Here is a 26,456-nt window from a genome sequence, read left to right as displayed (position 1 = left end):
TTACATACATCCCTGCTTTATATATGAATGATGATCAGCAGAAAGTGTTTGAAACATTTGCTGATCATCCATGATCTATATGGGAATTCTTCTTTGCTGAGGAAGAAGGGTTGTTTGGGGGCCCCCCCACAAAAACTTCATTCAAGTAGATAGATGTGTGTGTTGGTGTGGAGCCAACTTCACAACTTCATGACCTTGAGATACATCCGTGCTAGAGCTCTCAATAATCAGTCATACTGTCTGGCAATTTTGGAATTTTTTTGTCAAGATATCAAGGGGTGCCAGTCTTGGGAACACTGGATCACAATTAAGCATTGACTTAATTGTTACTTGAGTCATTGTGGTTTTCCTAATACCAAGAAGTCCAATGTTAGGTGAAACCTCCAACCATTCTTTACCTTAAAAGTCTCTGTTTTTAACTTTGTGAAGCATATTTTCTGTGTGATGAAACTTTTCTGTTACCCAAACCTGTGTCAGGTTTTGAGGTCATCTTATAAATTGCATTTCAAACAAAGTCTTTGAAGGAAAACTCCTATTTATTAAGCACGACATTCTAAAATCCGACTCCATCGAAGCCAACACTGACTTCCAGACCCAAAACCCTCCCTTTCCGTTCCCCACTCCCCTGCACTCATTGGCCATCTTCCAAGTCATTCTACCATTAATCTACTGCTCCAGCTCAAAGGAATTTCCCCCCTCCCATCCCATCTCTTAGGGGATATTATTTTCAGGGAAAATAAATAGGTGAAAAGTCAAACGTCCCTTTCCAGACGCCTCCGCTTCTCCTTCTTATGTCAGCACTAGAGTAAATGCAGCTTGAAGTGCTGACAACCTGCTTTTAAATCCTTGCATTCATTAACTACTGAAGTGAGTACTGAATTAGGTTAGTGAAGTTTTGATTTCCTGACAATGTTTGTTTTTAATCTGAAAGCTAGTAGCGCTTTATACTGCAGTGGTAAAACCACACTTGGAACACTGTGTCCAATTTTGGTTGCCACGATATTAAAAAAGATGTTGAGATTCTGGAAAGAGTGCAGAGAAGAGCAACAAAGAGGATCAGGGGACTGGAGACTAAAACATGTAAAGAACTGTTGCTGGAACTGGGTATGTCTAGTTTAATGAAGAGGTTTAGGGGGTTTCATGATAGTAGTTTCCCAATATTTGAAGGACTGTCCCAGAGAAGAGGGGGTCAACCTATTCTGCAAAGCACCAGAGGGCAGGAAAAGAAGCAATGGATGGAAACTAATTGAGGAGAGAAGCAACCTGGAATGAAGGAGGAACTTCCTAAACAGTGAGGACGATTAACCAGTGGAACAGTTTGCCTTCAGATGTTGTGGGTGCTTCATCACTGGAGGTTTTGAAGAAGAGACTGGACAGCCACTTGTGTGGAATGGTAAAGGGCAGCGTTGGCTAAACTTTTTGCAATCGCGTGCCAGGAGCGGGGGGAGTGCGGGGAGGGGGGGATGTCACACGTGCAAGTGCCCACACCCATAATTCTATGTGCCCTGCCCCTGTGCATGCATGCGTGACCTCCCCCGCTCCCCCTGCTCCTGGCACCTGAAAGGCCGTTTTTGCCCTCCCCAGACTCCTAGAAAGGCTCTGGAGCCTGGGGAGAGAGAAAAACAGGCCTCCCCACTCCTGAGGCCCTCCAGAGGCAGGAAACAGCCTGTTTCCCTACTTCTAGTGAGACCAGAAAGCCTGAAAATCAGCTGGCCGGTGCACACATGCGCACCAGAGCTGAGCTCACATGCCCACCGATATGGCTACATGTGCACCTGTGGGTCTATAGAGTCTCCTGCTTGAGAAAGGGGTTGGACTAGAAAACCTCCAAGGTCCCTTCCAACTCTTATTCTGTATTTTCTTATAACCAAAGCTAAACATTTTCGATCATTAGTACTGTATTGCTTTCTGTCATTTATCCTTTAGCCCAGTAAACCAGTATACAGTATACCGTATTTTTCGGCCTACAAGACACACTTTTTTGTCTCCCAAAGAGGGGTGAAAATGTCTGTGCGTCTTATAGACCGAATATTGCCAAACCCCCACCCACCCGCCAGCCGTTTTTTGGCCTCCGCACGCCCCGTTTTCAGGCCATTTTCAAGGCTTTTTTTAGGCCTGTTTTTGAGGCTTTTTTTGGGCCCATTTTCTGGGCTTTTTTTGGCCTGTTTTGGGGGCTTTTTTCAGCTGGTTTTTGAGGCTTTTTTTGGCCCATGTTTTTGGAAAAAAACGGGCCGAAAAAGCCCAGAAAACGGGCTGAGAAAAGGCTGGAAAAGGGCTGAAAAAAGGGAGGCCAAAAACTTTTTTTGTTGTTTTCCTCTTCTAAATTTAGGTGCGTCTTATAGTCCGAAAAATACGTTTTTTTCCACTTTAAAAAGAAAAGCAGGATCTGTATTGATGACAATCACATTAAAATAAAAATGATGGGAGCTTAACATTTTAGCTTACCTCTTTTCTGTTCGCCCGCCCTCTTTGTAGGATTCTGGCAGTTTGGATATGCGCGGGATGGGACAGGTCCTACCAGCACATCTAATGGAAGAGAGATTGATACGACAGCAACAAGAAATGGAGGAAGACCAGAGATGGTTGGAAAAGGAGGAGAGATTTCTGGTACAATCTTTTTTTTTTGGTTTCCTTGTTGCAATTATAACAAGCTCTTTTCCTCTTATATTCTCGGATAATAATAAGAAAACAGAGTTCCTATTTCCATTAAATGCTGGCTAATTTTCCCACTAGTACAGCCCTTAAATATTCCCTTCAGATATTTATTTTTTCCCCATGTATTTATTTTTCACATTTTGGAACCGTCCAACTCCCGCCAAAAGGGGCGGTTACTATTAAAAGTCCACCTCAATCTTCGTTGATCATGTGACCGGCGGTGAGACGGTTGTAACTTTAAGGAGGGGGTCACAACGCACTTTTGTCAGTGCTGTCACAACTTCAAACTGTCGTTAAAAATGGTCGTAAGTTGAGGGGCAGCAGTCGCACTCATATACTGCTCCACAATGCTTTACAGCAGGGGTCTCCAACCATGGCAACTTTGCTGGCTGAGAAACTCTGGGAGTTGAAGTCCACAAGTCTTAAAGTTGCCAAGGTTGGAGACCCCTGCTTTACAGCCAGTGGTGGGTTCCTCCCGGTTCGGCCCGGTTCAGCCGAGCCAGTAGCGGTGACGATATGACGTCACCGAACCGGTTTGGATCCCCCCACCCCCCCTGCATTATTCTTACCTTTTATTTGGCCCCACCCCCAATCTGTTGCTGCCTCCTGAGTCCCAGCTATTGTCTAGAGGGAAACTAGCTGTTTAAACTCTTGCCGCAGGGCTTCAAAGGGCCGCCCTACAGCTAATCAGTGGTAAAAGAAAACAAATGAGTAGACCGGTGCCTGCAAAAATAAATAGGTAGACCAGTGCCTGCAAAAATTAAATGGGTAGACCAGTGCCTCCAAAAACAAATGAGTAGACCGGTACAGCTCTGCAAGCAGTTAAAAGCCTGGTAAACCAGTACCTCTGCTAAATCCTAAAGAATTGTCACATGATCATCAAGTCACGCCCACAAAATAAACCACACCCACAGAACCAGTAGTAAATAAATTTAAAACCCACCCCTGTTTACAGCACTCTCTGAGCAGTTACAACATCTCTCCAAGGCTCAAGGTTGACTCAGCCTTCCATCCTTTCTAAGGTAGGTGAAATGAGGACCCAGATTGTGGGGGCAATAAGCTGACTTTGTATAAAACATACAAAAGAATGAAGGCTATTGCTTAATGCATTGTAAGCCGCCCTGAGTCTCCGGAGAAGGGCGGCATATAAATCAAATTAAAAAAAAAACAACAAAAAAAAAAACATCAGCATCGGTCAGCCTGTTGTTCCCAACAATTTGGGTCCTCATTTTAACGACTTCGGAAGGATGGAAGTACCTGTATATATAGATACTTGAGCAAAAAGATGCCTTCTTTAAGTCAAGAGGCTTATTTTGATGTTTTGCGAGCCATGATGGCTCAGTGGTTAGAGTGCAGTACTGCAGGCCACTTCTGCTGACTGCCGGCTGACTGCAAATTTGGCAGTTCAAACCTCACTAGGCTCAAGGTTGACTCAGCCTTCCATCCTTTTGAGGTGGGTAAAATGAGGACCCAAATTGTTGGGGGCAATATGCTGACTCTGTAAACTGCTTAGAGACGGCTGTAAAACACCGTGAAGCGGCATATAAGCCTAAATGCTATTGTGGCTCCCTCAAAACATGATTAAGTTTAGAGCTTGGATGACTCTATATTTTGTCGGGCTGAGTTTCAGGCTGGGATTAGCACTATCCAAACCAATAAACTCTTCACAGACTGAATAATACATCTGCAATGGTATGATTTTCTTTTTTTAAAAAAAATGTTGAAATTGTCAGCTATAATGTAAAATTTCAGCTCTTTATCTCTCTATGATCTCTCTCCCTGTAGCTAATGCCTCTGAATAATTAATCTTTTCCCAAGTAAAGCATTGCTATCTAGTCTACGAAACAGCAGGACACGCAGATTTTGTTTTCATGAAGTCTGTGCTTGCACACTTCCTTGAAGGCTACCAAATAAGGACAAAACAATGTTGTTTTTCTCCCAAGGGGGAAAATAAGCAGCTGCAACTATTCTGGATGAAATTATTCTGAACTATCTATTGACCGTCTCTTCCCTTTTTGAAGGAAAATGGAACAGGCACCTCAACTCCTAACTGGTCTGTGAGCTTTTGACATAACTGCTCTATTTAAAAAAAAAGAAACATCTTGCTCTAAAGCGGAAATAAAGGGAATTGTTTGTTCAGTACTTAATGTACGTGTACACACACACACACACACACACACACACACACACACACACACCAGGGTTTTTTTTTAATATCCAGAAAGTTCATTCCAGATGTTCCAATCTGTTGTTGTGCCACCGAGGTACAAATTGTGCAGAAACAGTGAAAATGGTATTTGCCAGTTCTTTGAACAACTTGGTGTAAAATTCCATTTTAAAACAGGCTAGAAATATTTTTTTGGGGGGGGGGAGAAACAAGATTTTATTCCAAAGGTTCGACATATTATTGCCTATAAAAATAAATATTTATTTATTTATTTATTATATTTCTGTACCGCCTTTCTCCCGTAGGACTCAAGGCGGTGTTCAGTCAAGAAAAATATAGACACACAAACATCATAAAATTGCTAATTAAAATTATTACTTAGTTTGGTCAATTAAATAAAACCCAGAATTAGATAACATTTAAAAAATCATTCACATGTTCGTATGTTTAGCCCCGCCTGTTGGAACATCAGGGTTTTGAGGGCACGGCGGAAAGCACGGAGATCAGGGATATTCCGTATCTCCGGGGGCAGTTCATTCCAAAGGGTTGGAGCCCTCACAGAGAAGGCCCTCCCCCTGGGAGTCGCCAGTCGGCATAATTTGACTGACGGTACCCTGAGTAGTCCCTCCCTGTGAGAACGAACCGGTCGGTGGGAGGCTATTGGTGGCAAAAGACGGTCTCGTAGGTACCCAGGTCCTAAGCCATGGAGTGCTTTAAAGGTGATAACTAACACCTTGAATCGCACCCGGAAGACCACCGGGAGCCAGTGCAGCTCGCGTAGGAGAGGTGTTACATGGGCGTAAATAAAGGCAGAGCCAATGTAATTTCCCAACGGGTTTTCATAAAATTGTTTTTGAAGCACTTTTTTTCCCAGTTTACTTTTTGGGAAGTGAAGTGACAATATATTGTTGCCCTTTTATACACAATAATACATTGGTTGCCATCCTGCTGAACTGCATTGGTTTCTCTGCCCCCCCACCAGCTGTGACTTCTTTTGAAAAGTTCCCCCATGATATTATATAGTAGATCCAGTTGAGACATGACAAGAAATCCATTACACATAGTCCTCAACTTTTTTTTTTTTAATTTGATTTATATGCCGCCCTTCTCCGGAGACTCAGGGCGGCTTACAATGCGCTAAGCAATAGCAACCACAATTGAGCCCAACATTTATGCTGCTAAGTGAGAAATTTGTTCAGTTGAATTTTGGGCCCATTTTACGAGTTTCCTTGCCACGTTTGTTCAGTGAATCACTGCAGTCGTTAAATTAGTAACACAGTTGTTAAGTGAGTCTGGTTTTCCCACTGATCTTGCTTATCAGAAGGTCACTGAAACCGTCATAAATATGAATCAGTTGACAAGCATCCAAATGTAAATCACATGTGACCATGGGGATGCTGCAAAGGTCATAAGTGTGACAAATGGTCATAAGTCATTTTTTTTTCATTGTAACTTCAAATGGTCACTAAGTGAACTGTTGTAAATCGAGGACTGCCTGTATACGATTTTTCTTAATCTCTCCTAACCTCATATAATCTCTTCGGTTTGCTGCTTTTGTGATTGGCCAGGATGCATTCACTTTTACTTTCAGGATTAATACATAATCAAATGGAGTGAAAGTAATCTTCGGTCCTCCCTTTTATGGCCGTAAGTTGTGATAGTCGTAAAGCGGTTTCATTTACACGGCTGTCCTGATTTTAGGATCTTCTTTGCGGTGGTCGTTAAACAAACACGGACACATTAAGGGAACAATTGCTGCCGTTAAGGAAACCATTGGTGTGTTAACTCCTGGTTTTTATGCTAAAACACGGTCGCAGGACATTGCGAACGACTGTAAACGTGTCCTGGTTGCCAGGCGCTGGAGGGATAATCATGGGACGTGAGGTGGGGGGACATGGGACAACGACTTTCAGTGCTTTGAATCCCGCGAGCCTATCAGAACCTTAGTTGCTAAGCAACCAGTCGTAAGTCGAGGACTATCTGTTTTTACAGAGGCACGGTGTCAGCCAGAGTGTTTCATGGAAGCTCCTGGGGTCCCTGTATGTGGACTTTAATAGGATATGCATATTTTCTGACAACTGTACACATTCATGCCAGCATAGGAGCTGTGGTGGCGCAGTGGTTAGAATGCAGTACTGCAGGCTACTTCCGCTGGCTGCTGGCTGCCAGCAGTTTGATCCTGGCCGGCACAAGGTTGACTCAGTTTTCCATCCTTCCGAGGTCAGTAAAATGAGGATTGTTGGGGGCAAGAGGCTGACTCTGTAAACTGCTTAGAGAGGGGCTGTAAAGCACTGTGAATATAAGTATATAAGTCTTAAGTGCTGTTGCTATTGTGCAGTCAATGCTCTCAGCACACTGGGCTATCCTGTTTGGAAGAAATTTTTCCCCCAAGGGGGGAAAAATGTTAATATCAGTGGCGCTTCAAGCAGAGTCATTTGGGGCTCGTGCTGCTCATTGGGTTGAATTTCCCTCTTAAACTGTAGAAGCAAGACATGTTTCCCAGCAGCAGCCAAAACCAGAAAGGAACATTTTCAAAGCCTAAAAGATGCTTAGCGTATTTCCTTAAACCTTAATTTCCATTCTCTGCTTATGGAGAGGAGGGGGAGGCATTGACTTAAGTCAGCACATCAATAAAAATACTGAGTTCGGTTCAGGCCTCAAAAGGAAGTGAGAGACGATTTGGGGCAGGGTGCATTTTCTCCAATGGGTTGCCTGCTTTTTTAAACCTGGCACAGATCAATCTTCATTGGAGTGTATCTTATTTGCAAAAAAAATTTTTTTTTTATTTTTGACTATATAAAATACAAAGAAGAGAAGAAAAAGAGAGGAAATGAAGGGAAGGAAAGGGAACAGGAAAAGCGGGTGTAAGATACAAGGGGGAAGAGAACAAAAGAAAGAAAAGGGGGCGTTGACTTCCAACTCTTCTTAGTACAGTACAAGATAAACATACTCCAATCTCCACTTTTTGCTTTTACACATTAATATATACAGTAACTAGCCATTCCTAGAACATCAAATCTTTCTAATCAGCAAAACATTAATACTGATCACCATTGCAAAGATCATAGTTATATCAGGGTCCGAAGAGCTTCCTTTGATTCTCTATATTATTGTTTTTCAACTACAGGAATTTAAGCACAGATAGTCCTCAATTTATGACAATTGAGCCCAAATGTTTTGTCGTTAAGCGAGACAGTTGATAAGTGAGTTTTGCCCCCATTTTACGACCTTTCTTGCCTCGGTGGTTAAGTGAATCTTTGCAGTTGATAAGTTAGTAAGCCAGTGCTTCAGTGAATCTGGCTTCCCCATTGTTGTGGCCCGTACGCGGCCTGTGCAGCTAGTAGCTAGTAGTGAAGTAGTAGCTTGACTTGGCTTGTCAGAGGGTCGCAAAAGCGGATCACGTGACCCCCGGGGAACGCACCAACGGTCGTAGATATGAACCAGTTGCCAAGCATTTGTATTTGGATCTCATGATCATGGGGGTGCTGCAGAGGTTCGTAACTGTGAAAAACGGTCGTAAGTCACTTTTTTCAGGGCAGTTGTAACTTTGAGTGGTCACTAAACAAACTTTTGTAAATGGAGTACCGCCTGTATGCGGATTTCAACTCCCAGGGAATTGAAGTTCAGGCACCTTAAGAGTTGTCCAGGTTGAGAAACATAGCTTTGTATTAAAGATAGCATAAATCAGTGTTTCTCAACCTTGGAAGCTTGAAGATGGGTGGACTTCAACTCCCAGAATCCCCCAGCCAGCAGTGCTGGCTGGGGGATTCTGGGAGTTGAAGTCCACCCATCTTCAAGCTTCCAAGGTTGAGAAACACTGGCGTAAATGAATTGTCTGTCGTCTTATCAGTGGTGTGGGTGTGTGGCCTTTTGTTTGTGTGTGTTACTATCACTACCCTCACCATTTCTTTGCAGAGTTTTATTTTCAAACATTTCCCACCCACATGCGCTTCAGTGCCCATCCCAGATTTACTGAGGAAGCAATCAACAACAACAACAACATGGATGGAATTTTTTTTTACGCTAAAGTTGGGTTTTATGATTTTTTTCCCCTTTTGAATAAAAAAAAAAAAAGAACCAGGGCTTGGTTTTCCCTCCGTTGTGCATTTTTTCCCACTGTGTGAAGGAAAAGCGACATGGAATGCAGTAGAACTATCCAGTTTTTCTTTGTGGAAAGGGGTGGATTACTGCTAATTATATCTTGGACGTCCCCAGAGACTTCAGCTAAACGAAGGCTTGTGAATAGTTCAGTTTTATGGCGTTTGCACGGAAGTCACTGCTGTTAGAGGTTGTGCTGCTGTGCAGTTGCCTTTGTGTAACAGAGCGTTCTTACCCAACTGTATTTATCTGGGTTTGTTGCACCTGGAGGCTGTTCAATAGATATATTATATCTACAAGTTGTGCACTGGTTCCATAATATCATATAAAGCAAAAAATGATGACACAACTCCAGAGTTTTTGAGGAAATGGTGTGGTTTTTCATTTTAGTGGAGGGACACTAGCTTCTAGTGGTTCTGTCCATGTTCAGCGTCCTGCTTGGAAAACACACACAAACACACATATAATGGCACAGTGGCTCAGTGGTTAAGACACTGGGCTTGTTGGCTAGAAAGCCGCCAGCTTAAGTTCGAGACCCGAGTGCCATGCGATGGGGTGAGCTCCCGTATTCGCCTCAGCTCCTGCCAACCTAGCAATTTGAAAGCATGCAAATGCGAGTAGATAAATAGGTATCACTTCGGTGCAAAAGTAACAGCGCTTATGCTGGTCACATGACCACAGAAATGTCTTTGGACAGCGTTGGCTCAATGGCCTTGAAATGAAAATGGGCACCATCCCCTAGAGTCGGCCATGACTAGAGGAGTAAAATCCGCAGGGTCTCCTTTTTTTAATGTATGCATATACTGTATATGTACATATGTGTGTGTGTCTTTATAATTAGTGTTGCATATCAGTGATTGTAGATGCCATACTTATGCTTTATGATGGGATGATAACACATTAATGCACATATTCCCAGAGAGAATGGTTCCTCACACACATACACATTTCCCAATTCTTCCTTTGCTGGGAACCTTTGCATTCTTTTTTTTTTTTCTTATGTACTTTGCAACTTTGCTGCTCATGGAGCCTTAAAATTTTCTGTTATTTCATTAAAAATATATGCACATGCTGTTTCCTTGTGCTAAAAGCTTCAAATTTACAAGAGCGTAGAAACAAAACACAGATAACAAGGGGAGCTGGTAATCGAGGAAGCCTATGCAAAAATATTATTTTTAAAAAAGCTAACAGATCGATGGCAGTGCTAGGGCTGCCATGCAGAGAAATTAGTTCATTTCATTGGAAAGCTAAACACAGTGTAACCTTGAAGTCTTGACCCTACCCAAAGGTGGGAATAGACCTCCTGTCAGGCCTGGAAGCCATCTTTTGTATTGGGCTTTCAGACCTGCCACATTTACTGCCGTTGAAAATTGGGAGGAGGGATTGTGTAGAGCATGGGGGATATGTAGTCATAATAACATTCCTTTCTCAGGGAGTCAAGGACATCTTGCCCTGCACCTGGAGGGGTGTGACTGGGAGGCATCTCCAGTTGGGATGGTGCTTTGATTGGACCATGCAATGGACATGTGGGTGCTGGGCAGGGACTTGGACTTTCCTTTGGGTGGGGAAAACCTGGAAGCTTTCAGATTCGGGTTTTCCCAGATGTGCCAATATGACATCTGTAATATAAAATGGAACTTTGAGGAAACTCAAGCCTCGGAGTTTTCTTTCGTTGGGGCTGTTACTTGGAACCCTGACACCTACATCTGCAAATGGTCATCTCCTTCGTCTAATTTCTGTAGAGATTCTCAGTCATCCAGGTCATGGTTGTCCCCAAACTGCTTTTTCAGGAGGCAACTGGATTTTCTGGTTTTTTTTCTTTTGAACAAGAAGCGAATTGTCTGATTTGTTTAGGAGAGGACCATCTGATACAGGGCTGTCAAACTCGCAGCCCATGAGCCGGATGCATCATGCGCCGCCCACACCCAGTTTAGCAAAGGGGACATGACACCGTCACGTGACACCGTCACGACGCGACTTTGACACCCCTGATCTTGTAGGCGTCTGCCCATGTGGTCCAAACTTCAACAAGTTGCCATCACACAATTGCTCTTTTGTGAATAGATTGGCGGATTCTGCCACTTACCCATACTTTTTGGAGTATAAGATGCACTTTCCCCCCTAAAAGTGGGAGGAAATGTCGGTGTGTCTTATACACCGAATACGGCTATTTTTGGCCTCCCGAAACCCTGCCTCGTGCACCCCATTTTTGCCAAAAATGAGCCTGTTTTTCGCAAAAATGGGACACGCAGAGTGTTTGGGAAGCCTGCAGAGTGCTCCTGGGGACTGGGGAGGGCAAAAACCAGACGCAGGGAGGCCAAAAACTATTTTTTTCATGTTTTCCTCTTCGAAATCTTGGTGCGTCTTATACTCCAGTGCGTCTTATAGTCTGAAAAATACAGTAAATTTATGGACGAGGTTCAGCAGATATCTGTATACCCAATTGTCTGTTCTCTCTCTTCTGCTGAATGATGCGAGTGGTCTTCTTTGGCTCAGACTCGTGGTGCCCCATCAATTCATGATCCCTCACTTCAGATATCTGCATTTTGTAATAACATCTTTCTGAATTCTGAGTTATCCCTTCCACATTGGATATATGGAAGATGAAAAAGAAGAAGTGGAGTAATTTTTTGGCCTTCTCAGATCAAAACGCTGTTTCCGGTCTTTAATATCGTGGTTTCTGGATCTCATTCTGTTCAGCCACTTGAATGTTGGCTGGATGTATCTGTCTTCTGGTCTTGACAGAAACAGAATGAAGTGTTTTGTGATGACTTAACAAATCAATTTTATTATCACGGAGGTTTTTTTTTAATATATATTATCTGCATTCATCTGATGAACTGGATGCAATCCTATAGTTGTAGGGAGGTAAGGAAAGGGGTGGGGAACATATGAAGGATTGCTTTGTTAACTAGGCGATATGGAAACATTAAAAAAAAAATTGCAGTAAATGCTTAAAAGCAGAACCAGGAAGAAAAGCAAATAAAGAAGAAGTGGAAGCTGTAAAAAATTGAAATGCCAACGTAGTATTAAGATTGGAACCACATTTTAAAGTATCTTGAATAATTTATGACTTCAGAACCGTTGTAACAATCAGGTTAGTATCAGGGAGTAAATTAGTACAATATGAATTGTAAATCAGAATGAGAGCTAATCAAGGTTTCTGTGTCACCTAAAAATTACATCCGTATTTAACAAATCAAGCAAAAAGCTTAACCTGTTAAAAAGAAAAAATCCAAACTTTATATGTATTACAAGTCTACATGTAGAATTACAGTCCATGGATGGTTCCCAAGTTGAATTAAATTCTGTTTCAGGGTTTTTCTTTTTCAAATTTTATTTTTTGACAATGACGCATAATCCTACAATTTATTTTGGCATTCTATTAAAGAGGGAATTATTTGTGATTTCCAGTAAAAGACTTAAACGTATCCTGGCAACGGTCACCATAAACAAAGCCAATTTGGTATACTTTGTAGTGATATATGGTTTTGGTGCTGTTTAACTTAACTGAAAGACATCTGCTAAGAAAGCGAATTCAGCCTTAAAATTGATTTCATTTTAAAATAGACTGCCTTCCAGAATGGTTGAGCTTTACAACATTGTCCCCAGATCAGGGGTGAAATGCTCCCGGTTCGGACCGGATAGACTGATCCGGTAGCGATGGCGGTGGATGGTTCGGAGAACCGGTAGCAAAAATCCCTGCCCTCCCCCATGCCCAACTGAGCCGAGTGATCATGAGAGGCTTTTTAAAAAAACTTTTAAAAGCATTTTTTCTACAACCTCTTCGGCCGAAAAAAATGCTTTTAAAAGTAAAAAAACCCCAGCCTCTGATGATCGCGCGGCTCAGCTGGGATCGTCAGAGGCTTTTAAAAGCATTTTTTCTACAACTTCTTCGGCCAAAGAGGTTGTAGGAAAAAAATGCTTTTAAAAGCCTCTGACGATCCCAGCTGAGTTGCCTGATCATCAGAGGCTTTTAAAAGCATTTTTTTTTTACAACATCTTCGGCCGAAGAGGTTATAGAAAAAATGCTTTTAAAAGTAAAAGAAAAAAAAAAGTTGGCCACGGCCACCCAGTCACATTAACCCCCCCAAGCCACGCCCACAGAACCGGTAGTAACATATTTTACATTTCACAACTGCCCCAGATTCTAAAAAAACCAAGACTTTTGCGATCTACTTGGGTCATTGAGAATTATATGGCATAAACACTTTTGTTGTTGTTATATTACATTTCCAAAAGTTTCTAGAATATGAATGATCCGTTTTGTTAATCATCAGGGGGGTAATAGTTCAGTGTAAAATATCTTGGTAAAATTTAATATTTATCTTCCACCCCTTTGTGGTGGTAAATTTAATATTTATTTTCCAGTGATACCTCTCATTGTTACACATTATTCTGTTTTAATGGTGCATCCATTCAAAAACCGCATTAGCTCTTCCATCACGATTTCTTGAAGTTGAAAAGTTTGGGAAGATTTAAACCTGTGTCTAAATCCATTCTCAGCCATGTAAACTGAGATTGGGAGATTTTGGGCCCATCGATCTCAACCCACTGAGTAGATGTTGGAGATGATCCCAACAATATGAAGGGAAATCCCATGGAAGCCACCTTCAGCTCCTGGAGAAAAGACAGGAAATAAACCTAATAAATATCGTTGAGCCACGGACTGTATACATTGAGTGCCATCTGGCAACCCCACCAACTGTGGCTGGTCCCACTCCTGCAGGAAGAGGTTTGCGCATAAATAGACTGACGCATTTTCAAACTTCCTTGTAAAGCAGGGATCCCCAACTTTACGACTTGTGGACTTCGACTCTCAGAATCCCTCAGCCAGCATGTCGTAAAATTGTCAATTTGGAGACTCCTGTTGCAAAGGACTGGGGAGCCATTTGAATGTCTGGCAAATCAGTCATTTATGAACAGATGAACAAGAGATAGAATATCCCAGAGGTGCTTTTTCAGGAAGCAACTGGACTTCCTTGTTTTTCTTTTGAAGGCATTTTGCTTCTCATCCAAGAAACTTCTTCAGCTTTGACAGGATGGTGGGGAATGGAAGGATTTATATTCCTTGCAGAGAGTTGGTAATCTGCATCCTTTTAGAGCAGGGCTGTCAAACTCCCCGCCCGCTGGCCGGAAGCATCATGTGGTGATGCCGTGAGTTTGAGACCGTGTTTTAGAGGGTCGTTGAAGCCCTTGGAGGTTTATCTATGTCTCAGGGTCACTTGAGTGATGCAAATGGTTCCTGTAGTCTGCAATTTTTCCTCTGGAAATCCATTCCTACTCCAACACCATTCCAAGGGAGTTCATCCCAAATTGCATAGCTAAAAGTCTGTAGAGATTCTCAGTCATCCAAGAAAAAAGCACCTTTGGGAGAACCATGACCTGGATGACTGAGAATCTCTACAGACTTTAAGAGATAGAGTAAATTCTCTGTATGGGTCAGTGGGGGGTTTCAAATTTTTTTATGACCGGTTCTGTGGGCTTGGCTTGGTGGGCGTGGCAAAATCCCCATTTTCTCCTGATCAGCTGGGATTTGGGAGGCAGAGAATAGATGGGGGCGGGGCCACTCAGAATTTTTACTACCGGTTCTCCGAACTACTCAAAATTTCCGCTACCGGTTCTCCCGAACTGGCCAGAACCTGCTGAAACCCACCTCTGATATGGGTGCTGAGCAGGGGATAGTTCCTGTTTTTTTCCTGCAGAAGCAGCCGAGGCAGTAGATTGAACGGTAAGCAAAGTTTTTGACTAAACACCAAATGGAGCTCTGTGGTTGAATCAGGAATTAGGTTGGGTCCTTGTGGTTCCAAATCCAGAAAAAAAATACAATTTAGTACAAGAAATAATGTACACGTTCTCAACCGGTTCTTCTTGATACTTTTAATTTGCACTTAAATTAGGCCAATCTTCAACAAAAACTTCTAACAATATGAAGCCTATTCTTATTACAACATACGTTTTGATGGACTAGGCTTTGTTTCAGTGGTTCTATAAAGCGTTGCTTCAAAATACACACCCATCCACCTCTGACCATTTGACTGTCAAGTCTGCAAACAGAATAGCCAGCAGGGAAAGGAAAGGCAAGCGGCGGTAGTTGGGATCACTATCTAGAGAGAATGGTAATTGGTAACACAGGTAGTTGGGTGTGATACAGATATTCTTAGGATGGTAAGGTGATTTTAAAAACAATGACCCAGATATTTTAACAATTTGCAGATTAGGTAGATAGGTAGGTAGATTTGGATAGATAGATAGATATAGTTTGATAGATTTGTCTAGATAGATTGATAAATAGATTTACATTGATAGACTGATAATTTGTACAGATCAGTGGTGGGTGGCTCCCGGTTCTGTCCGGTTTTATAGAACTAGTAGTACAGCTAGCGGGAGGCTCTGCCCACCTGCCACGACATCATCATGGGTCATCTGTGCATGCGCGTGTGCTCCCACTGCGAACCAGTAGTAAAGGTAAGTGGAACCCACCCTTGGTATAGATGGATAAATTTATGTAGACAGATAATTGAGATAGATAGATTTGTATAGGTAGATTTGTGTAGAGATTTAGATTGATAGATTTGTATAGATAGATTTGTGTAAAATGGATGATGGTTTGATGGATGGATGAATTGATGGCTAGAGATATAGATAGACAGACAGACAGACAAACAGACAGAATCAACTATCACAACTCTTATTTTTCTTGGTTTGGAAAGTTTTTTGTTTAGTTTTGCATATTACTCTATTCAGTATCAGAAGATGGGGATGATCCCTAAGACGTCAGGGTGAACTCATGAACAGAGTCCTTCTTTTCTAATTTTTGAAGTTCCAAGAAGACTGTCCCTCTCTGGCTTCTCCAAAGAGTTAATAACAGCGAGACTTCCTTCCTTCCTTCCTCCTCCTCCTAAACCAGGGCAATGTTGGGCGCAGACAGTCTTCCTCCTAACGTTCTCGGTCTCTGTGCTTTTAGAGAGCCTGAGCAATTGGCCCCGTTCGTTCGGGAAGCTTGGCGAGGGAGCCAAGTACATTTAAGCCTTCCTCAAGCAGGAAACAGGAATTAATGCGCAGCGTTTCTCATCCTGTGGTTGAAACTTTTGCTGCTAGGAAGAAGCGGCAGCCGTGCGGAGCTGCTCCTCCTGCTGCTGTTGCTGCTCTTCCTCCTCCCGAGAGAATTAAAAATGCAGGTTTTCCAATGTTGTCTTGGGGAAATGGTACTCTCAATATTTATCTCAAAGCCTTTATTACGTGCAAGCAAACAGTGGGTGGATAGAACGTTTTTTGGGTTTTTTTTTTTGCTGGGGTGGAAGTCTTGAGAAGGTTTGGTGGCAGAGTTTTGCAAAAACCAGTCGTGGCGGGGGAAAAAAACAACATTGGGATATAAAGAAGAGGAATGTAATAACATCTCTCTTACTCAAAGCCTACTCCCCACCCCCCCTTCCTCCCTCTAAGCAGCGTTTCCTTTGCTTCTGCTAACAATTCTCATTCCTCAGCTCTCTGACCGGCCATGCTCTTGAAACCCCTGATCCAAAACCACGTTTCTTTTCTCTTCCTTTAGAAACCCGACGTGAGGCTGTCCAGAGGGAGCATTGATCGAGAGGACGGAAGTCTCCAGGGTCCGGTAAGCACACCCTCCCATCCATTAAACAAAATGCTGCTTTTGATTTTTTTTTTTTCACTTTTCTCGTTTTATTCATTTATAATATGGCATGCAAAAAGAATACAAAAGCAAATATATTAGGGAAATTAGAGAAGGAAAAAGGGGGAAGTGGATAGTGGGGGAAAGCAAAGGAAAAAAGAGAGAGAGGGAGAGAGAGAAAAAGGCACTGACTTCCAACTCCTTTGGTGCAGTAAAATAAGGCGTTAAGACAGTGTTTCTCAACCTTGGTAGCTTGAAGATGGGTGGACTTCAACTCCCAGAATCCCCCAGCCTTCTGGGAGTTGAAGTCCACCCACCTTCAAGCTTCCAAGGTTGAGAAACGCTGCGTTAAGATCTACCCTCAACTTTTTACTTTTACATAATGATAGAAACCAGCCGTTTCTATAACAACAAATTTTATCTAATCGGTAAAACCCGAAATCAAAGTTTCATTTTTTCCTCCCACCTCAAGCACAAAGGCCAGAAGCTGTTTCCAAGTAGAAATGAAAGTATTTGTCTTTTTCGTTTCTTTAATCAAAGCAGTCAATTTGGCCATCTCTGCTAACTCCATCAGTTTTTATAGCCATTCATCCATTGTGGGGATCGAGGTGACCTTCCATTTCTGTGCGTAGAGTAGTCTTTGCTGCTTTTGATTTTTCTCCATGGGGGATGAGCTTCCCCTTCCCATCTGCTTTCAGGAGATGAATTCCAATTCCCTTCAGAAATAGGATTATATTTCCCCGAAACGCTTCCGGATGCTCGGCTGTTCCCCACAACTCACCGGGAGTAACTTGTTTTCATGCTGTCTCTGGAACTGATGCATTCTTTCCTTGCCGTTATTTTTAATCAAATAAAATTGCTTTTGGGTCTCATCGATGGATTAGGAAGATCGCGTGTTGCTGATATATTCCCCAGTGGGCTGTTCAGAAAGGCCAAATAGAATCCCTTTCCGATGTTGGGGATCCGAGGCACGCATTTTGTGGCTTGCTCAATTTTAAGGGATTGGAAGGAAAGTGAAGAAAATCTTCTGGCTTTGGCTCTGTGCAGGTAGCTTGTTTTAGCAGGCAAGCCATGGTTTGTTAGTAGATAATTATGCTGGTCTATGATGATAATGAACATTTGTTTTGTTAGTACAGACTTAACGACCACAGTTGAGCTCAAATTTTTTTGTTGCTAAGTGAAACATTAGTGAAATGAATTTTGCCCCATTTTATAACCTTTTGTGCCATAGTTGTTAAGTGACTCATTGCAGTTGTTAAAGTTAGTCACACAGTTGTTAAGGGAACCTGGCTTCCCTCTTGTCAGAAGGCCCCAAAAGGGGATCACATGATCCCTGGCACACGGCAGCTGTCATAAACACGAGTCGGCTGCCAAGCACCCGAATTTTGTTCATGTGACCCTGGGGAGGCTGCAACGGTTGTAAGTGTGAAAAACGGTCATAAGTCACTTTGGTCAGTGCCGTTTTAACTTTGAACGGTCACTAAATGAACTGTTGTAAATCGAGGACTGCCTGTAGATAATGCTAAGCAGATCTCTGGCGTTTTATTAATTAATTAATTAATTAATTAATTAATTAATTAATTAAACTTCTATACCTAGGAAGGCTCTCGAAAAGAAACAGTCCTAGGTAGCAGGAGCAGGGGTGGCTTCTACTTACCTTTACTACCAGTTTGCAATGGGATCGTGCGCGCCCCGAGCTTCTGTGCATGCGCAGTTCATCTATGATGACATCCAGGTGGGCGGAGCTTCCCCCTGGTTTTACTACCGGTTCGCAAGAACCGGACCGAACCGGGGGCAACCCACCACTGAGCAGGATCTTAATGTTTGCTGGGTGTCCTAGTGCAGGGGTCTGCAACCTTGGCAACTTTAAGCTTGGCTTTGCTGGCTGGGGAATTCTGGGAGTTGAAGTCCGCCGGGCTTAAAGTTGCCAAGGTTGGAGACCCCTGTCCTAGTATGTTTCATACATGTAGTGTATTGCCAGAGGGGTGGGGTTTCTCTGGTGGAACCTGGCCAGGTGTGTGCTTCAGATAGGAATGCTGGCAAGGAACTATCCATTGTGAAGAACCACGGGGACCGTCCCTCGTGACACTGCTTAAGTGGACGGGCTACACCACATGCAGAGGACAGAGCTCTCCAGAACAAAACGGTATTTAGTTGTAAAACATGGGGCACAAACCCCCACAAAGGTGCCAGAATGTCAAGGGGGCTTCATTCAAGGCTAAAGCGTGTTCAAAAACTGGAAGCAAAATGAGATGCTTTCAGTCGGCCAATCCCAAGAATTACTGGTTTAAAAAAAAAATAGTGAATTTTCTCCTTCTAAACGTGTGTATGTATGAGAGAGGGGCGGGGAGGAAGAAGGAAGCAGAGGGAAAAAACACAAGAGAGTTGGAAGCAGAATATATAACATTGCCAGGAACTCTGGTAAAATCTGGTGAATAAAGCACAGCAGCGGTACAAGAAAAGGTTTTGCCTGATTCACACCTCCTGCGTGATATTATTTTCTGAATTTTTGGCAGTAGCATTTGCACATGTTGTTGCTGTTATTCGTTGGCATCCTGTCCCACCTTTTCTTTGAAAGTTTGAGGTGTCCTAGATGGGGAGGCCTCCCGTTCTACCACTGTCACAACCATCACACTGGCTCTGATGCCGCTTGTGGCCTGTTCAATTCTTGGGAAAGCATTCCTGGGAACCTTTATGGGAAGTGCACTTGCAAGTTTATTTCCCCCCCCCCTTTCTTGGTTCAAAATGCTGAGAGAGCTGACTTAGGATGTGTGACTTGAAGTTTGCAGTGATTCAATAGGGAAATAGGTCCTCAAAACATTCTATCTAGATTGTCACTTTCAAACTTTGAATTATTTTATCCCTTCTGTGGATAGCTCCTCTGTCCCATTGGTTATGGTTTTGTTTTTTTTTATAAAAAAGCCCACATATACTCTTGAGAATTAATTATAAGAGTGCTAATAGATCAGCTAAACAGCTATGTTGAACAAATCGGCACAATGAATTATTTTTCATTAACCCACAGAAGCAATTTGTGCAGGCAGTTTCTAACTTGGCCTTTATTTGAAATATTTATTTATTTTATTTATTTATTTGTTTGTTTGTTTCAATTTATATACTGCCCTTCTCCAATAGGACTCAGGGCGGTGAACAGCCAAAATAAAAACAGAACATACAAAATTTAAAAACAGTTTAAAATGATTAAATATTTTTGGCCGCGATTTAAAACAAACCCAATTTAAAATCAATTAAAATTTAACCCAAAACAGTGGGATCAAGCCAGCCATTTATTCATTTGTTTATATTTTGAGACCCGGTTTCTAAAAATGTGAATATCCATTCCTCTAGTACTTTCCTCTGATGGACTCAAGGCTCTAGATTTAAGGAGCTCGTTTTCTGCATCACAGGTTGCTTTATTTTTGCAATAAAAATGCCTAATGCTGGGTTTGTTTGGCTTTGCTTTTCCCAACAGCAATTAGCCGTTAGCAAAGGCAAACATTTAACTCGGCTAATACGCTTTTTATAAAGGCAAAACACAAGCATGCTTTCCCAAGAATTAAGCCATCATCAGTAACTCATAAGTGTCATTCTCCTTGTTAATCAATGCTAGAACAAATTTTTATTTGGTTTGGCAACATATTTTAAAAATCCCAAAGGTGTTTTTTTTCCCCAAAAGGCAACTGGACTTTCTTAGGTTTTTCTTTGAAAATGTTTCGCTTCTCACCCAAGAAGTTTCTTCAGAACTGACGATTGAGAATCACCAAAGACATGTTTTAAACATACGATAAGATTTCAGTTCTGCTACAAAGCATTGCAAATAAATAATCCTGGGTTTGTTTGTTGACTTCTGTTTTGTTGTACGACTGAGCTGTAATTACTATGAAAAATCTGTTAAACAATATGGGATAAGAGCTTTCCCAACTATTACCTATGATTCATCTTAAAAGTCTTTGGTATTTTTGGACGGAGGTTGTTATAAATATGCCATTTTGTTTGAGTAATGATAGACAGGATATATCAGGACAACAGATAGGTTATGATATGAAAGAACTGGTGGTCTCTTATGAAAAAAAAAAGAGATAAATGTATAAATTATGTATAAAACCGTGCTTTTCTCTGAAACTGAAGAGCAGTGGGAGGAGGCAAGGATGTCAAAAAAGCTGGATATTTGTTGTGGGGGATTAGCTGGAAAGGGGTTGGGTTGTTTATAAACTTTTTGCATGGTTAATTCGATTGACTTTAATTTTTTGCAGGCTTCTAACCAGCACATTTACCAGCCTGTGGGCAAACCAGGTATGTAAGTCAAAATGTAAATTTTTAGTCTCCCCTTCCTCCCTTTCTTTTCCTTTTTGGGAAAATGAGTTTGAAGTTGTGGTGAAGAGGTAGACACCATTTTAAGAAGCGGAACAGTTAAATGGCGCAAGTTCATTTAATGACGGTCAGGAGTAACAGACGAGTTTTCGAATCCTCCACCTCCAGCCAGTGATGATTAGAGGATCCTCCCTTCCTTCCTTCCTTCCTTCCTTCCTTCCTTCCTTCCTTCCTTCCTTCCTTCCTTCCTTCCTTCCTTCCTTCCTTCCTTCCTCCCTCCCTCCCTCCCTCCCTCCCACTCCACTCCACTCCACTCCACTCCACTCCCCTCTCCTCTTCTTCCCTCCCCCCCCTTTCCCTTGCTGTCCATTTCACTAACCACAACTCTTCAAAGGGGCATTTTAATAAAATATTAAGTCTCTACATGGCTTTAACTTTGGAGATGTTAAGAAATCTGAAAGAGATGCTCAGGGGCAAGATACCCATGCTTGGTCGCAGTATGAGAGAGTCCTTCCTTCCTTGATGATTCCATGGGCCTTGATGATTCCATGTGGAAGTGGGCATCAATGAAGGTTGACTCTCTTCTACCACCCTTGCTTGGGGGTTCAGTGAATCTGATGCCCAAAGTCTCTGCCAAGCACAGGAAATCAGGAAATCCAGGCAGTTCAAATGAGTATATATGTTTATTGCATACAAAAGTTCTCTACAAGAATCTGAGCTACTAACGGTCAAAGCGAATTGGCGATAGATAGTCAAAGGAATTCAAGGTGGGCCGGACTTAGATCTCTTGTGGGCGCGAAGGTACTCAAGACTGATGACATGTTTGACCCCCTCCTCCCTGGGGTTCTACCTGGTCATCTCCTGCAGTCTCGGCCTTATTCGACCCAACCTCTTTTCTTCCTAGATCATGCTGCCCCACCCAAAAAGCCACCACGCCCTGGAGCTCCCAGCCACTTGGGCAGCCTTGCCAGCCTCAACAGCCCCGTGGACAGCTACAACGAAGGGGTTAAGGTACAACATCTCTTGGAAGACTTGTTCGTTAGTCATCTAGGCTCCGGTCAAGTTGGATAGGGTGCTGTTACTCATGTCGAAGAGGGTTTTCTCAACCTCAACTTTAAGATGTGTGGCCTCCCAACTCCAAAATTCCCCAGAACTAAAATCTGTTATGTATGGGATGATCAGATACTTAAAAAGCATTTGGAGCCATAAAATGGTGGCTCCGTTGGCATCACCATTAGGAAGCCCCAAGCCTCACCCTGTATGCGTTCTGCATTGTCTCGTCCCATCACCCCAGGAATTCTTCCTGCTCATCCAGCTGTTCCAGCCTTTTAGTCGGGTCTTTATTTATTTATTTATTTTATTAGTCATATTTCTATGCCGCCCACTCTCCGAGGACTCTGGACGGCTTACACCAAAGACAGTATACTAAATAGCATATTGCCCCCTAGCAATCTGGGTCCTCATTTTACCGACCTCGGAAGGATGGAAGGCTGAGTCAACCTTGAGCCGGTGAGATTTGATCCGCTGATCTGCTGAACTAGCAGTCAGCTGAAGGAGCTGCAGTCTTCCCCAAGGACGTCTTCTACTATGTACAGGCTGCCCCAGCCCCAGCTGAGAGGCCTGAAATCCAGGGCTTCTTGCTTTTCCAGACATGGCTTGGAAATGGTTGGGACTAAAACTCCCCCAGTCTTCTTCCTCGCTCAGTCCCGACTAGGAACTTGCTGCCACTACCCCATGAGGTTTGCTTGGCTCTTGGCACTACCCACAAACTTACTCCCAAGCCTGCCATCCTGCTCCTTATCTCTGCCCTGTTTACGACTAAAAGGACCACAGCAGGTTACCTCTTCTAATTTAGCTACAATTAACTGGTTTTTATTTTTTTTTATTGCCTAGCCTTTGAAACTGTTTCTTAGAGCAGGGGTTCCCAACTTCTTTGGCACCAGGGACCGGTTTTGTGGAAGACAATTTTTTTTCCACGGACCAGGAGAGGGGGAAGTATGAGCAACCTAGATCCCGCGTGTGTGCAGTTTTGCTCGCCTCTTGCTCACCTCCATCTGCAGGGGACGGTTCCTAACAGGCCATGGACCGGTACCGATCCTAAGCCTGGGAATTGGGGGACCTCTGCCTTAGAGAGGTACTCTGCACCAACCAGCCTTCAATGGCACCCACAGTATGAGCATGAATTTTGGGGACTTCTCTCTATAGAGATAAGCATGAGTGCAGCATTTAGGCTGGAGCACTGCAGCAGGATGGCTTCCTAAGACTTCAAGGTCAAACGGGATTAAAAAAAAATCCCTTTAAATTTATTTTCTCAAACGAAAATAAGCTTCTGATTCCAGCACCCTAGTCTTTCCCAAGAGTTCTGTTCTCATTGAAGGCTGGAAATAGAAATTCTCATTAAGGGAAATCTATTTTAGAGTTTCCAAGATGGAAACTTTCAGGGATGGCCCAGTTTATTCCCATCTGTGGAATTCAGTTGAAACAATTGACAAAGAAAATTGGTAAAGAGAAAATAGGGCTGCACCATTTTCTCTCTCTGAATCAGGGGTGTCCAGCCATGGCAACTGTTAAGATTTGTGGACCTCAACTCCCAGAATTCTCCAGCCAGCACGGCTGGCTGAGGAATTCTGGGAGTTGAAGTCCACAAGTTTCAAAATTGCCAAGGTTGGACATCCTTACTCTGAATGCTCGGAGGCTTTCTTGGTGCTCAGAAACTCCTGAGGGAAATGAACCCTGCTAGTTTCTCTGCAGAAAGACCGATACTACAAAGTTCGAGTTGAAATCTGAAGTTCCTATAGAAGTGGCTTTAAAATAAGGGAGAAAAGAGAATAAAAGGCCCTGCTGTAGAACACAAGCCCTCCCTAGGACTCCAAACGAACTCTTCGGATTTGTGATCGTGAGGCTTAAAAACGACGTCTTTTAAGAGAAGCCATGAAATCGTGCGGCTTTTTCCTTCTCGTTTTTTTTTTTTATTCTGGATTTTCTAGGTCCTCCTCCTTGGGAATACCTAAAACCATCTGTTTTAACAGAAAAATGTTTTTTTTCCAAAATCTGCCAAGCTAAACGGAAACTTTTTTTTTCCTGGAATGTTTAGTTCATCAAAAACTGTTGCTGCTAGACCAAAGGCCAAAAAAAAAAAAAAAAAAAAATCTGGTTTGCATTCTTCCATATTCTTCCACAGCGAGAGGTTCAAATCTTCTAAATGTTATGCAGCTTTTTAAGTTGAATGAATGTGGAACCGGATGCACAGGCGAACATGGAGAATCAAGCAGCTCTGGGCATCTTAAAAACCACAGTGGGCCAATAGTCAGAAGGAATCTGGTCCTACCTTTTCAGGCAGCTTTTACAGATAGTCCTCGACTTACGACCCCAATTGAGCCCAACATTTCTGTGGTTAAGTGAGACATTTGTTAAGTGAGTTTTGCCCCATTTTTCTTGCCACGCTTGTTAAGTGAATCACCGCAGTGGATAAGTTAGTAACCCAGTTGTTAAGGGACTCTGTCTTCCCCATTGACTTTGCTTGTCGAAAGATTGCAAAAGGGGATCACGTGAACCTTGGGACAAAGCCAAGGTCATAAGTATGAGTCTGTTGCCAAGCCTCTTGAGTTTTGATCACATGGTCATGGGGCTATTGCAAAGGTCGTAAGTGTGAAAAAACATTCGTTAGTCACTTTTTTTCAATGCCATTGTAACTTTGAACGATCAACTAAATGAACTGTTGTAAGTCGAGGAGTACCTATATTCAAAATAGGCTGCATAAACAGAGGGATAGAATCAAGATCACGTGAAGTGTTAATACCTCTTTATAAGGCCTTGGTAAGGCCACACTTGGAATCCTGCATCCAGTTTTGGTCGCCACGATGTAAAAAAGATGTGGAGACTCTAGAAAGAGTGCAGAGAAGAGCAACAAAGATGATTAGGGGACTGGAGGCTAAAATATATGAAGAACGGTTGCAGGGTATGTTTAGTTTAATGACAAGAAGGACTAGGGGAGACGTGAGAGCATTCTTCCAATATCTCAGGGATTCCCCCAAAGAAGAGGGAGTCAAGCTATTCTCCAAAGCACCTGAGGGCAGGACAAGAAGCAATGGGTGGAAACTAATCAAGCAGAGAAGCAACCTAGAACTAAGGAGAAATTTCCTGACAGTGAGAACAATTAATCAGTGGAACAACTTGCCTCCAGAAGTTGCGGATGCTCCAACACTGGAGGCTTTTAAGAAGATGTTGGACAACCATTTGTCTGAAGTGGTGTAGAGTTTCCTACCTGAGCAGGGGGTTGGACTAGAAGACCTCCAAGGTCCCTTCCAACTCTGTTATTCTATTCTGTTCTAAAATCATCACCTCTCATTTGTCAGCTTCATAAAAACTCCTGATGTTTTGGCTGGTCGAAAGATCTCTTCCCCCTACAACCTTTGCCAAGAGAACAACCAGCCAACCATTACCCAAATAACACCGGGTTTGTGGTGCAATTGTGTTGATTTCAGAAATTAAGGGGTAAATTTTTTATTTTAAAAAAAAATGCATTGAGCTGAGCAAATGAAGTCTGGTGCCAACACTAGGAAACCCGAGCATTTGGATGGTTGGTGGCCTCGAAACCATCCCTCACGCTAGAATTTCGACCAAAAATTTGAAGAAACAGAAGCATAGCAATTAGATGACTCAATATTTCCTTCTATTGAGCAATCCCCCCCCAATAAATCAAGGTGGACATTTCCTCTGCGGGAGCTTTTCTGCAGAGATTTTTGGGGGTCCAGCAGATGCCCAGAACTTCCCTCTTTTCAAAAAGGCTCCTACTGGCTGTTTGTCCCTTTGCTTCTTGCCGGATATGCTTGCCCATGACTGCTCTCTGCATGTCTCTGAGCTTGGGAGAGGGGGGGTGCATGGCACAGAACCTCTTCTTAAAAAAAAAAGGGGGGGGGAGGAGGGGGGTCGGGAGCTAAATGCACAGGGCCTGGCTGGAGGCATTTGGGGTGGGGCCGGGTGGGGTTTAACCGATCTCTTTTGCTGTCGCTTGTATTTTTGTTCTTTCCTGTTGTTTTGTTTTGTTTTGCTGCAGTTTTATTAACATTGTCTTTTGTCTTTTCCTCCTTTTTTTCGTGGTAAATGTCTTTAATTCCTCCTCAATCTCTGCTCAACACTAGCCATGGCGGGTAAGAACTCTTTCTCTCTTCTTCCTTCTCTGCGGTGGGGCGAGGGACACATTGCATGAATGCCGATGGGAGGGTGGGGGCGGTTTGTGGCATTTCACAAAAATCTTGGCAGGTGCCCTTGCTTCGGCTGAAACCGTCCCGACCTTAAGCAGTCAGGAACCAGGGTCTCTTCGGGAACCTTGAAAGTTAAAGTGTTTCCCTTTAAACTGGACTTTGTTTTTTCTTTGAAGACATTTCGCTTCTCATCCCAAGAAGCTTCTTCAGCTCTGACTGGATGGTGGGGAATGGAAGGATTGTTATTCCTTGCAGACAGCTGGTCATTTGCATCCTTTTAGAGGGTCATTGAGGCCACTTGGAGATTTGTCTGTGTCCTCAGGGTCACCTGAGTGGTGCAAATGGTTTCTGTAGTCTACAATTTTTCTCTGGAAATCCATTCCCACAC

At 42.9% G+C, this 26,456-nt stretch overlaps 1 protein-coding gene across 36 annotated transcripts in view; it reads left to right on the top strand.

Moving 5' to 3' along the window:
• The window catches only part of PTK2 (protein tyrosine kinase 2), a 239,852-nt gene that overhangs the window by 204,961 nt on the left and 8,435 nt on the right, over positions 1–26,456 (top strand). For 29 of the 36 annotated variants that reach the window (XM_087890944.1, XM_087890936.1, XM_087890928.1 and 26 more), the window contains 4 exons: positions 2,476–2,607; positions 16,473–16,535; positions 20,807–20,846; positions 21,769–21,875. In XM_087890944.1, coding sequence (XP_087747070.1) covers positions 2,476–2,607; positions 16,473–16,535; positions 20,807–20,846; positions 21,769–21,875 — 342 coding nt within the window. The remainder of the gene's footprint in view (positions 1–2,475; positions 2,608–16,472; positions 16,536–20,806; positions 20,847–21,768; positions 21,876–26,456) is intronic. The other 7 variants (XM_087890946.1, XM_087890943.1, XM_087890939.1 and 4 more) reach the window with 1 other exon arrangement.

This window comes from Pantherophis guttatus, chromosome 3, assembly GCF_059756535.1.
Source record: "Pantherophis guttatus breed Tessera chromosome 3, ASM5975653v1, whole genome shotgun sequence".
Classification (NCBI taxonomy): domain Eukaryota; kingdom Metazoa; phylum Chordata; class Lepidosauria; order Squamata; family Colubridae; genus Pantherophis; species Pantherophis guttatus.
The sequence above is the reverse complement of the archived record's forward strand: the minus strand, read 5'-3'. Positions and strand labels throughout refer to the sequence as shown.